The 12,143-nt window shown below is 31.5% G+C and overlaps 2 protein-coding genes across 2 annotated transcripts in view; both read right to left on the minus strand.

Moving 5' to 3' along the window:
• Window positions 1-7,328: 7,328 nt before the first annotated feature.
• Window positions 7,329-10,837, minus strand: LOC129873666 (microtubule-destabilizing protein 60-like). The gene is made up of 8 exons (XM_055948800.1): window positions 9,783-10,837; window positions 9,525-9,576; window positions 9,342-9,434; window positions 8,806-8,925; window positions 8,429-8,527; window positions 8,010-8,069; window positions 7,818-7,912; window positions 7,329-7,699 (listed from the first exon to the last, which is right to left on the minus strand). Exons 1-8 carry the CDS (start codon window positions 10,700-10,702, stop codon window positions 7,570-7,572), a joined length of 1,569 nt encoding a protein of 522 aa, XP_055804775.1. The 5' UTR covers window positions 10,703-10,837; the 3' UTR covers window positions 7,329-7,569.
• A 1,215-nt stretch (window positions 10,838-12,052) lies between these two features.
• The window catches only part of LOC129874241 (uncharacterized protein At5g39570-like), a 1,226-nt gene continuing 1,135 nt past the window's right edge, over window positions 12,053-12,143 (minus strand). The window contains exon 2 of the mRNA XM_055949502.1: window positions 12,053-12,143. This exon is cut by the window's right edge and continues 281 nt beyond it. The gene's annotated coding sequence lies outside the window, so the exon portion shown is untranslated.

Here is a 12,143-nt window from a genome sequence, read left to right on the forward strand (position 1 = left end):
GATGTATCAGGCGGCGGATGAATATATCAGAGAGGGAGATAGAGATGTATCAGCAAGAGAAAAGTGATGTATCCGAAAGAGAATTTTTAAAATTATTTTAAATAGTAGAAAAAATTAAAAATTATAATAACATAAAGTATGTATTTAGATAATTTTTCCTTTTTTTTGCTTAAAATATTAAATTAATTTAATCAAATATAATTTTAAAAATTAGCTATATTGATTCGTGAAAACAAAATGAAAGTAACGTATATTTTGAGATGGAGTAACTATTTCTTCCGACTTAAGTTATCTATAGTATTATTTTAAAAGTAATTGTTTTAAATTATTTATCATTATAAAAATTTAAGATAAAATTAAATATTTTTTATTTTATCTTTAATAATAATTGTTCTTGAAATTACAAAAAAAATTAATTATGAGTTGATGATACATATAATATAATTATAATAAATATTTAATGAAGAAAGATTATATCTTAAGACATAAATAAAAATAAAATAATTAAAATATTTCTTCATTTATATTTTTTTAAAAACACATATTAAAAATAATATATAATTTGAGATAAAAAAAATATAACATATTTGATCACTAGACGACGATAACTTTGGTGTATGAATCGAAAAATTGTCGCGGGAAGATGGGGTACAACTAGCGAGCACGAAATTTATCAGGAACAGTAAAGCTGTTTTTTTTATCTTCTATGCCACATGTTAATGGACAGGACCTTCAATTTTTGTTTCCCAAATTACCCTCCTCAATTATCCAAATAAACTCTTAAATCTTTTACTTCCCCACATTTTTATATTTTATGCTTACATTATAATTTTATACGTCACATTTTGTTTTCTGTTTTAGAATAATTCTATTTTAAAACACTCTATTTAGTTATAAGTTTATTGTTTGTCATAGGAGTGTATGTGATTCATGAATAGTGAACAAGGGGAAAAAAGCTAAAATTAACGTGTGGTCACGTAAATACTCGCTCTTTTCACTTTTATTTATGTACATTGAATTTTGTACACCTTTAAAAAATAAGGAATGATATAAATTTTTTATCATCATAATGTCCATATTAATTGATGTTTAATATTTGATCTTGAAAAATATTTTAGAAAACAAGTAATTAATGTTAAGAGTAAAATACTTAAAAAAATAATAATTGTAATTTCTTGATATGTTAAAAAAGTAGGACTGCTTATCGGAAGGATAATTATACTTAACAATTTGTCTTATCAGATATCGTCTTTTCAATATGCTAATCCGCAAGCCAACCAATAAGCTATCGGTTGGTTCAGTATCTGGTTGGTAATTATCGGATGGTTATCGAGTGGTTTATTGGCTCAATCATTTCATGCTCCTTTCTTTCACTTTCACTCACCACTATATTCATCTCCCATCAAGCAAAATAATTTTTCTAGCTCTACTTAACAATAGTTATAAATCACACTGAGAAATACATGAAAACCTAAATTTTGAGGGTGCATGAACGTACATCATTTATTTAACAAATATTCACTTGTACAACCAAATATACAAGAATCATGAAGACTCGTCCATTATGAACCACACTAGTTAGCTATATAGTATACCAGTAAGAAATCCAACTCACAAATACGTATCTAGTCATATAAGGAGATAGCGACATGATATTAAATGGAGTTTTAGGGTTAATAATGTAAAATTTATATACCTATGGGTAGAAATGTAAGTAGATAATTTTTAACGGTTTAACGGTTTACCTAATAAGAAATTTGAGTAATTCACTTCCGCACCAATAAATAAAATTTTAATTCGCTCATCAATCGTTAATCTGATAACCCAATACGCTAATTTTGTGATTGGGTTATCGATTACAATTCGATCTTGAACAATTCTAGTTAAAAATGACAAGTAAAAATAAAAATTACCTTGGACACCACGATCATAAAAAAATAACTTTTTTTTTGAAATAGCGAATAAATAAAAATGAATGGAGGGGAGTATTAAGAACTCCAATCATCCTTTTTTAATTTGACTTGGAGCATTTTGATTTTCTCTTTATTATTATTTATACAAATGATTTCTGTTCCTATACGTCATACATGACGTATACATGTATAAGAAAATCAATTCTAAATCTTTATGATGGAAAGACATAATGAAATGTTATAATCATGGAAGGACATTAATCCACTAATAACTAATAACGACAAGGTAGAAACACAATCTCAATAAAAAGATTAGACAAGTACTACGTACTATGTTGGAAGCATTAAACTTGACCAATCTAGAAAATGTGATCAGACACACTAATATATATATAACATGAATTAGTAGAATTTAGAAGAGAGAAAAATTAATGTGGCCTAAAAAAAAAGAAGGAAGAGTACGTAAGAGAAGGGTAATAAAGTCAAAGTACATAAAGGTGGTGAAGAGGAGGGAGTTGATGGCTTCCTAAAAGGGCGCATGTGAATGTGAGTATGGGGCCAGCCTAAAAACTGTGTAAGAAAGAAAAGAAAAAAAGAAAAAAAAGGAGATATCCACGCCGGTGGCCAAAGGGAAAAAGCACATGCCATCGATCGGATAAACACATGCACATGTTACGATTGTTTGTTTTTTTTTAAAAAAATTTATTTTAGAAATTATTTTTTTATTTTAATTTATGCATTATCGATTGTTTTGGCATATAGTTTAAGAAAAAAATAAAAATTATTGAAATTTATGATTTAAAACACTCCTTGACTTTTAATATGACTATAAATCATGTCATTAAAAGTTAAAAAAATAAATTTTAAAGTCAAAATTATTTTCAATTACAGAATGAGACAGAAAAAGTATATTGCTTTTCATATTAAACAGCAGTAAGTTAAATTAACTCCACTGTCTGTTTTCTTCTTTTATTAGGGATAGATGCACTTAAGTCGAGTGTTTTTGAAAATTGTCTCTCTATCTCTACTGGTAAGGTCTGCATACACTTTATTCTTTTCAGATCATAATTTGTGAAATTTCACTGAATATGTTATTGTTGTTGTAAGTTAAATTAACTCTTTATCCCCAAATCTTACCTGACATATTTAAAATCACAAAATTAATTTTTTTTCTTTATTTTTGTGTCGATTGTATTAAGACAAATAAATTATAATAAAGATAATATTACTTTAAATCGCAAATTGAAAATTTTAATTATTTTTGGCTTCATCACTGATTTGATAGGAAAGAAAGGCCTGAAAAGTTTTAAGCAATTATCTCCTACCTTTTTATCTCATAAATTAGACTTTATAGTTGAAGTTAGGTATGAATTGTGACAAAATAGTATCTGAGCCAACTTCGCCTTGTTTCAAGTTAGTGTCATAGTCGTCGAGTCGCCTGGCCAGATCGGGCAACGACAAACGAGTACTACTGTTTTCTACGTAAAAGTTTATCCGCGTCCAATATTTATATCAAGTGAATCGGGGGTGGAGCTACGTGGTTTTCAGAGTATTCAATTGGACACCTTTCGTCGAAAAATTACATTATATCTATAGGTCAAATCTTATTTTATATTTGTATATATAATTGAACCCTGATTCAATTCCTAGTGTTAACATTTTTTTTTATTGTGGCATGTTTAAAATTTATAAAATATTTAAAGACGCACAACTCTGATGTGAATTGAGTGACAATAAGACTCAAAAGTATGTAGGGCATGCAAGATTAAATATTTACTATCCAAATTAGTTTGAACATTCTTTATGAAATTTTTGGCTACGCCATATATATATATATAGGAAAATAATATTAAGATATAAGTATATTGAATTATTGATTACGTACGTACGTCGTCCTAGTAGCAACTCAAAATTTGAATGAGAATGTGATGCCTAATCACCAAAATAGTGTAGGAAAGGTATGTGTCAAAGTATGGACAGTGAAGCAGCATGAATGGAACAGCATGTTCTGCACATTCCCTGCATGCTAACTGATCATCGTCTACAAACCTTCTTTTCTATTCTCATTTTTGCTGTTTCCTTGCTCTTTCCTTTTGTCACCACCATATATATACACACTAATTAATTTCAATTATATTACTAATAGAATAATTATTGCTACTACAACTATGAGTTAAATATGACTAATCAACTCTTTAGCATATGGGAAAATCACATTCTTCATACTAAATGGATTAGGATAGGACTTAATTTAATTAGTCACATGTGTGCATGTGATTGATTTTCTTTAATTTGCTATGATATATATTATATATGGCATGTAAGCCACGTGCGACACTTTTGCACGTTGTATCACTTGTCATTAAATAATTTGTTAATACCGTAACTCAAAATGTCATCATAATTGATAGCCAGGTGTGTTCATTTCTATTTCTGCAAAAGTTAAATACCAAATTCTTCTATCCCATTACATAAAAATTATAAAAACTTCAAAAAAAAAAGAGTGGAAATGTATGTACTGCTTCATTTTAAAATGCTTCATATACACCCCAAAAAAATATACTGCCCAACTCCTTAATAGTTAACATACATCCAAATCGATGAAACTTATGTCTCACGATACATTCATTCTCACAAATCTATCTCAATACATTTTTACTATGTTCCCATTCGAAATTCGCCTTAAAAACGTTTTTTAAAACACTGAATTCGAAATAGTGTGTAGTCTTATGTGAGGTGTCAAACACCAAATTAAGAGAGACTCTTCATAGAATGGTGGGACATTTATGTCAATTAAGGATAAGAAGATTTGTTGGAAAGAAGTGAACGAATTGAAGCCACCGCATAACGCACCCAAACTTTCATTTTCACAGGGCAATTCCTTTACTTTTTAATAACTTTATGATAATTTCTATCGTTAACTTTTGTTATAACAGCGTTATAATTAATTACTCCGTTGCTAATCTTAATATTTGATTCGTTAGCATCCTCATGTGTCTACTTGTTATTTTGTTTGCTTTACATACCGACGTTCCAATTGCTGAGGATGTTGCATTGTCATTATAGCAATTCTTTTTATACAAAATATTTAATATATATGACTATTATAATAAAGTATTGTTGTAGAAAATAATTATGATAAAAGTTTTTCTTGTATCAAAGAGATTCAAATAATATAGATACATAAAATAATTTGTATATAAAGTATATTAATTTTTCAATAATTTAGTCGCAGAGTGAAATTAATCCACGTTGTCAAGTGCACGATAAATATTAGGAGTTGTTAGTATTACTTAGTATTGCAATTGTAATGATCGCAAGCGTTTTAGCAGTATCATAATAAGATGCAATATCAAATAATTAGTTTTTTTTTTTATAATCATAGTGTCTGAATCAGCTTGCGCGCACCTCAATTAATTTCACTAGATATCATGTCATCTCCAATAAGTATAAGGTAACTCTGTCAATTAAGACTAGGAGATGAGAAGAAATCATTTTTGTCTCTACTATATTCAATCATTTGAATTTGAAACTTTATGATTCTCGATCTACTTTTACCAAAACAATGAGGAATAACGTGGCTTTTTTTCAATCACTAATTATGATTCCCAAATTGATCATTAACATTAAATTAAAAACTTAGCTTTCCTAGCTTCATTTTAATATCCATTAACATAACTATCTAGTTTTTGTATAAATATGTACAAGAGTACAAATGTATCAATTACATCTAGGAAATGATCCATGAGCAGCAAGCATGTTTTAGGATCCATCAGTATCAGCATGTGCCTTGCAGTTTCAGTGTGTGCTTTATTCCTTTTGTTTTTTGGTCGCCAAAAGAGCACAACCCTCTCCCTCTCCCGGGCCATAGCCTACACACAATCAAGTATGACGCTGAAGTTTTGAAGTAACAGTAAAATTGTCATTGTGAAATGTTTATAATAAGTCCGGATTAATTGAGAAGTGAAATTAGTCAAGCCACTAGTATTTGTGTTACTATTAGATATACTGCATACATCACATCTTCTTAAATTGCGGCCCTTTGTGAATCCCTGTATGAAACGGGAATACTTCGTATACTAAATTATTCTTTTTATAATGAATGAAGTCTGATGACACCTTCGGGGTTTGTTGTGGACCAGTTGCCCTAGGGAACATGGTTAAATGAGCTTTTTATGGTTGAACCAAATATGACCCCACTTGTTTTGTCTAGCATGCAACAATGTTGTGCCAGAAGCATATCTTCCTTTTCCATTTTCCCTCACTTTGTCGTTTTGGACTTTTCTTCTTTTCCTGTGTTGTGTTTTCAAAACTAGCATGCATCGCTAATTTGCTTTGAACATCAAGCTAAGTCCATACACTGCTTTTTCCATGCCCTTTTTTTTTTGTTACGTTTAAAACGTGACATGAATAGCGAGAATTCATAAAGCTAGATCTAACATATTTGAAATTGAAACACAATAATAGTAATTGTTGCTCGTTCGTCTTGTTTGAGAAATCATAAGGAAACAAATTTGGACCTATAATTAATCAAAGTATGAGAAAGAAAATTTCGAAGTGGCATCGATATGTCTTTATTTGATTATGAAATTACATGTCACAAGGCAAACAATCATACATCCTTTCTCTTAATATATGTTGGATAGGTACAATTGATTACTGCAATTGGCAAGAACCACTGTAATTGCGACTGCCATTATTCGAATCCTTTGTACACAAACTTAAAGAAAATCCAAGTGACTAACAGTAAATATACATATAGTATCACAAATCATAATGAATCTGAACCTAAATCCTATATAATTGGACTCACAATTTTACAGTACATTTTGATAATGCTTATTGGGGGAAATAAGGAGTTTGAGGTAAAAATATATCACTCTTTTTGCATTATTGCAGTTAAAGAGTTTGAGGCAATAATTTCTCATATGTATTATTTGACATTGGTGAATTTTAATATTTCACTTAATATATTTTAACATGTGTTTTTGGTTTGTTTATAATCACGTGATTAAATAGTTTTAACAGTAGTTAGGTCGTTAATTTTGGCGAGATTCACCAGCAAAAGGATCAAAATCATTTAAAAGTGAATATTTTAATTAATCGAAGGTTAAATGTACTTAACCAGATAAGAATGTTGTCGATATTTCAGGGATGTAAAGCGCAAATTTCCCAAAAAATTTATGGAAACTGATGCAGCCAAATAAACGAGAACCAGCATCTCCAAGAAACTACCAAGTTCACTTATTTTCTGCACTTTCAGGTAGATTTTGAGTTGTGATCAACGCTGATCACAGTTGATGCCTAGTTTACATATTAAAAAGTTTGTCGATAAATGACAAGCAATTTCAACGATCATTTCAAGCGAACAAATGAGAGGATTCTCATTCATAAGCATAATCACAAAAGTACCCTGGGTTGTGCAAATAGAGAGTTCATCAAGTTGACATACTATTGTGCCAAAATCACTGTTTTCTTTCCCAAAATTGAGACAATTATGAAAAATTAGTGATTCAATACCGTTGTGCCAAAATTACTGCTTTCTTTTCCCTTTCTCAAAAAATTGATACGATTATGAAAATCTATTGCTTCCTATACACAGTTAAATATAACCCAAAATGCAGGACTGCCTCCCTAGTCATTGCTGCCTCACTTGTCATTGCTGCATCCCCCATTCGCTGTTGTTGTGTATGTACATATCATTCCAAGACATGCAGCACTTGATCTTCTTATGTTGAGGTATATGGAACTTTGGCTCTCTTGGAATGGTAGGATCTTTTGTTGACCTAATGCAGACCATCAAATTTCCCATTTAGAAGTAATTCTTAATTAAAGCTAGTATATTCCCTATTAGAAAAAGAAAAACTTGGTAAGTTATATAAAGTAAAGTTGGAAACTTGTTACCCTCTAGGAACGAAAGGCCTATCAAAGTAGGGCATCGGTTGAGCTTTTGGAACAAGTTCATTTCTCAGCCTCCTAATTTCTTCTTCCTCAGCAATCTAGAAAAAGTAATAGTATAGTAAAAAAAGATAACAAGAATGACAGAGAAAAACTACATATACATGTTTTAATCCCAGAACATATTGCTTGGCTTACCTTCTGCAGTCTCTCTCTTTCCATCTTGTATTGTTCAATAAGGCTCAATTTTTCTGCTACCTGATGCAAAACATGGAGAAACCAGGAACAAAAGTTACTGTGCCTCCAAAAATGACATCAATTGATACAGCTCCTGTCCTCTTATGCAGGCACTCTCTTTGGTTATTTCTTTACATATTGCAAATATTTCTCATATGCTTTCGCCTAATGAAATATAACATTGAACAAGAATCTAAAACTAGTCCTCTTTCACTCTAACAAGTTTACTTGGGTCCCCTCTCTTATTGGTGCACTTTCTATGAAAAAAATTGAGATATCCCTAGCAGCATTTTGCACGAGATTAAAGCAACCCGTTCAACTAAAAGAATTAATAATTTAGGTTGACGAATGACCCAAGTCAAAGAATAAACAAAATCTACCTGGTGATCAAACTCAGCACGTTCAGCAGCCCTAATGTCACTGTGCAGCACCAGATCAACTGGCCTTGTGCTCTCTTTTATCGGAGGCTTTGGCAAACACTAAACAGTTGAAAACAGAGTAATTTAGTTTTCTTTTCATAACAAGTTGAAGTATAACCCCAAGACCAAAAGATTTGTGCATATGAGAGAGGTAACAAAATGAACTTCGTACAACATTTTGTCCTAATTTCTCTGATTTTGGTTTTAAAAAAGTCCAATCTCCAATATACGAGATGAACAAGATGTGTGTTCCCTTTTAAGTTCCAGGCATAATTTTATCGATCAACGCATAAAATCTTTAATGGTTAGAAATGACTATGGTGAAAAGCTTAGGCTACCTCTGGCTCGTCTGTTGTCCATGGAAGGCCTTGTGCAATTGGTATCCGCTGTTTCTCCTCTTCCTCCACCATTTGTTGCACTTTCTTTATAAATTCTTCCTCCTTACATTTTCCCCTTTCCTGCAGCAATAGCCAATCTAAGAAACTCCTCAAGTAAATTGATAAATGATTAATTGGATTCAATATGACGCCTATAGACTGTAAAAACATATATATATGCAGTTCAACAATGACAGGAGACAATTAACTGTTGAATCAAGAATAGGTAACTACATAAATAAAGACCACCCTGCTAATGATCAAGGAACAATGACCATCATGAAAATCAATAAAGGGGAATTTAAAGACCAATATTCGAGTTTCTTGTAGCCATCAAGTTGAGTCCATCTTTCAGTGTCCAAACTACACAAATCACTATTTTGCCGGCAGCCAGCACTTGTCAACCAGATATATGCAACTGTATATTTGGTCATATTTGTACAAGAAGCAACCAATTAGCAAAAGGTTAGAGCCAACCAAACACACAATTCACAAACCTCAGTTCTAAGTTTGAAGGGCTTTTGGGAGGTCGCTTTGAGCTGCCTTCTCTTCCAGTTTCTTTTAGCAAATGTGCTTGATGATTCAGCACTCTGCAGCATCAAGAATGAAAATAAGAGCTTTAAGATTAACATAATTCTTCCCCATCGATCTCTGATGGATGATAAAGAGAAAATCCTTACATTGCGTCTGCTCCTTCGACCACCACCTGAAGTCATGCTTGAAATACTGAAGCTTTCAAGAGAAAAAAAAACAGTATATTTTCAGCACTCAAAAGAAGATATTACATCTCAATCCTAAATTAATCGGAATCTGCTATATGAATGATAAAGGAGGGTTGCATTAGGTCGACAACCAATAATCAATTTCTAATGAATCCTTATGATTTAAAAAATGAAAACAGAAAAACTAATAGAATAAATGAAGTTTCAAGTACTAACCATCCATGGCTGCTATCCAATGAGGAAGCACAACGCGAATCCAATCCTAAGCTCTCGGAGTTGAGGAAGAAATCAGATGGACAAAACGAAAAAGAAGATACCTGTGTCTCAAGAATCACGGGAGGCTGTAAACAAGGCAATGCCCATTTTTGTTCCTTGCCAGAATCCTCTGCTTTATTTTCATCATTTTCCCCTTTCTCCTCACACTCTTTTGTTTTCGGTATTGAGAGAAGCTTCTCAAAAGCCTTAACTAAATGCTTCACTCTTCCAGAACCAGCTTCAGGTACACTTTGTCTTGCTTCTTCCAACAACTTCTCCCTCCTCCTCTTTATAGTCCCACCACTCATTTCACCCCGACCCACATCCTCGTTTGCCCTTTCCGCCAATTCAACTAATTCACCCTCGGAAATTGAAATTGTTACCTCCTGGTCGACTGTAATTCGCTCTCCATCGCCATTTTCAGCTCCATTTATTTCATCCAACTTCTCAATGTCATACTCTTCCTGTTCATTTCCACCGCGATTCTTAAAAAACTCTTCTTGAGAAGCCCTAAGACTCTCATATGCAACACAAAGACACTTTTTTTTCTCAGCACCATCCTTATTACACTTACAAATCATTGAAGGTTTCAGATTATCTGTATTATACTTCTTCTTACAAATCATTGAAGGTTTCAGATTATCTGTATTATACTTCTTCTTCTTCGCGATTACAAACTTCCTCTGACGAATCTTATTTTTAGGCGAAGGTGAAGCCAATTGATTAGTGTTAGGATTTCTGGAAACTGATTTCTGAGTTTTCGTTGCTGATTTAGAATATTTTGATAAAACTAGACTGAGCTCCACATTTGGGTTCAAATTCTCAGAAATTTTGGAGCATTTTTTAGGCGTAAGCCTAGTGGATTTGCCGTTGGAATCCATCAAAATCGCCGGAAAAGCAATGTGATTGTTGCCGAAAATTTGATCAGAGTTAGGGTTTAGTTGTATTGCTGATTAGCTAGGGTTTTCTGGTTTTTCTCTAGCTCATTCATTGATTGACGAGGGAAAAGAAGAAAAGTTGAGCTTTTGACGCTTCTGGAGTTTGTAACGGCTAGTATTTTTTTTATTTTTTTTGAGGGGGGGGGGGGGGGGGGGATGAGCGGGCTTGATTTTGGAGCGTTGGATTTGTTTTTCTAAATTATTTTGGAAAACTGGACCGTTAATTAGAGAGTGATTTGAGGTTGTTGTTATGGCTAAATTAGCCATGATTGAGTTAATCCAGTCACACAAAATTAAAAGAAAAATTAGACAAAATGTTTATTGGCTTTAAATTTCTTATCAAACTAATTCAATTATCATTTTTTTTTTTTTTTAAAATGGTCATTTGGCCTGACTTCATATATTAAAATTAGTAGTAGTGACCCTTAAATTTATATCTTGGATGGACTTCCTCCTAATAGTGCACTCATCTTTTCAAAATTTTAGATTCTTAATTTTTTTTGTTTGTTCTTTTATAAAATTTAAATATCTGATAATTATTTTCTTTATTATGATTATATAAAATATATTAAAAATATTTTGATAAGGTTTCTCATTGATCAATTTGGACGACTACGTGTCAATCCAATTTTAATCAAGCTAAATTAAGCGAATTAAAATGTGTGAATCAATATTAACCAGCTCAAATTCAAACAAATCATATTTTCACTAGCTAACTTTACCGCCCAGCCAAAAGTTTGCCAAGAAAGGACAGATACAAAGTAAGCAATTTTAATTTTGGTATTCTCTCACTAAAACATGTTAGAATTGTTTTTCCCATCGTTGCTTACTAGCAAGGGGAGAAGATACAATTCTATCTTTGTTGCTTTAGCTGGTCTTCTTCCACAATTTCTTCATTATATTTAATTCTAATTTATGTAACACTTTTCGTTTATTAAGAGTTAAATTAATTATTTTTTTAAGTTAAATTGAATCATATCACTCAGAGCTATTTTGAATCTCGATAAGAGAAAAATATCATCTACATTGAAACAAATGGAGTATTAGTTTTCATTGCAATTAACCTTCTAACTTTATCATGCACCTTTATTTCTTTTAACCATTTTTGTTAAGTATTGATTTTAAAACAAATTGGACGAAGAAGTTTCTATGGCATTTTCCATGCGACGGTACAACAAATTGTTCTTTCCAGACAAATGACTTTGCAAAAGGTCACAACTTACACTTTTAAATATTGATGTTGAAATACACACACAGTAAAGGAGGAATTTTATGGCATATATAGTATCGCGTAAAAAGTTTGAAATTTTATTTAAGTAGAGAAGAGCAAAGTATCTATTGATACAAATAATTACCAGCATTTCTTCTCTCTTCGCTCTTTTGA

This window comes from Solanum dulcamara, chromosome 11 (genome assembly GCF_947179165.1).
Source record: "Solanum dulcamara chromosome 11, daSolDulc1.2, whole genome shotgun sequence".
Classification (NCBI taxonomy): Eukaryota; Viridiplantae; Streptophyta; class Magnoliopsida; order Solanales; family Solanaceae; genus Solanum; species Solanum dulcamara.

What these genes read in the sequence shown, in the direction of transcription:
- LOC129873666 (XM_055948800.1), bottom strand. Translation starts at nt 10,702, where the DNA reads ATGGATTCCAACGGCAAATCCACTAGGCTTACGCCTAAAAAATGCTCC. An exon ending in CCTTCAAACTTAGAACTGAG is followed by an intron (nt 8,926 to 9,341) that starts GTTTGTGAATTG and finishes CTATTGCTGCAG; the next exon opens with GAAAGGGGAAAATGTAAGGA. An exon ending in AAAGAGAGAGACTGCAGAAG is followed by an intron (nt 7,913 to 8,009) that starts GTAAGCCAAGCA and finishes TACTTTTTCTAG; the next exon opens with ATTGCTGAGGAAGAAGAAAT.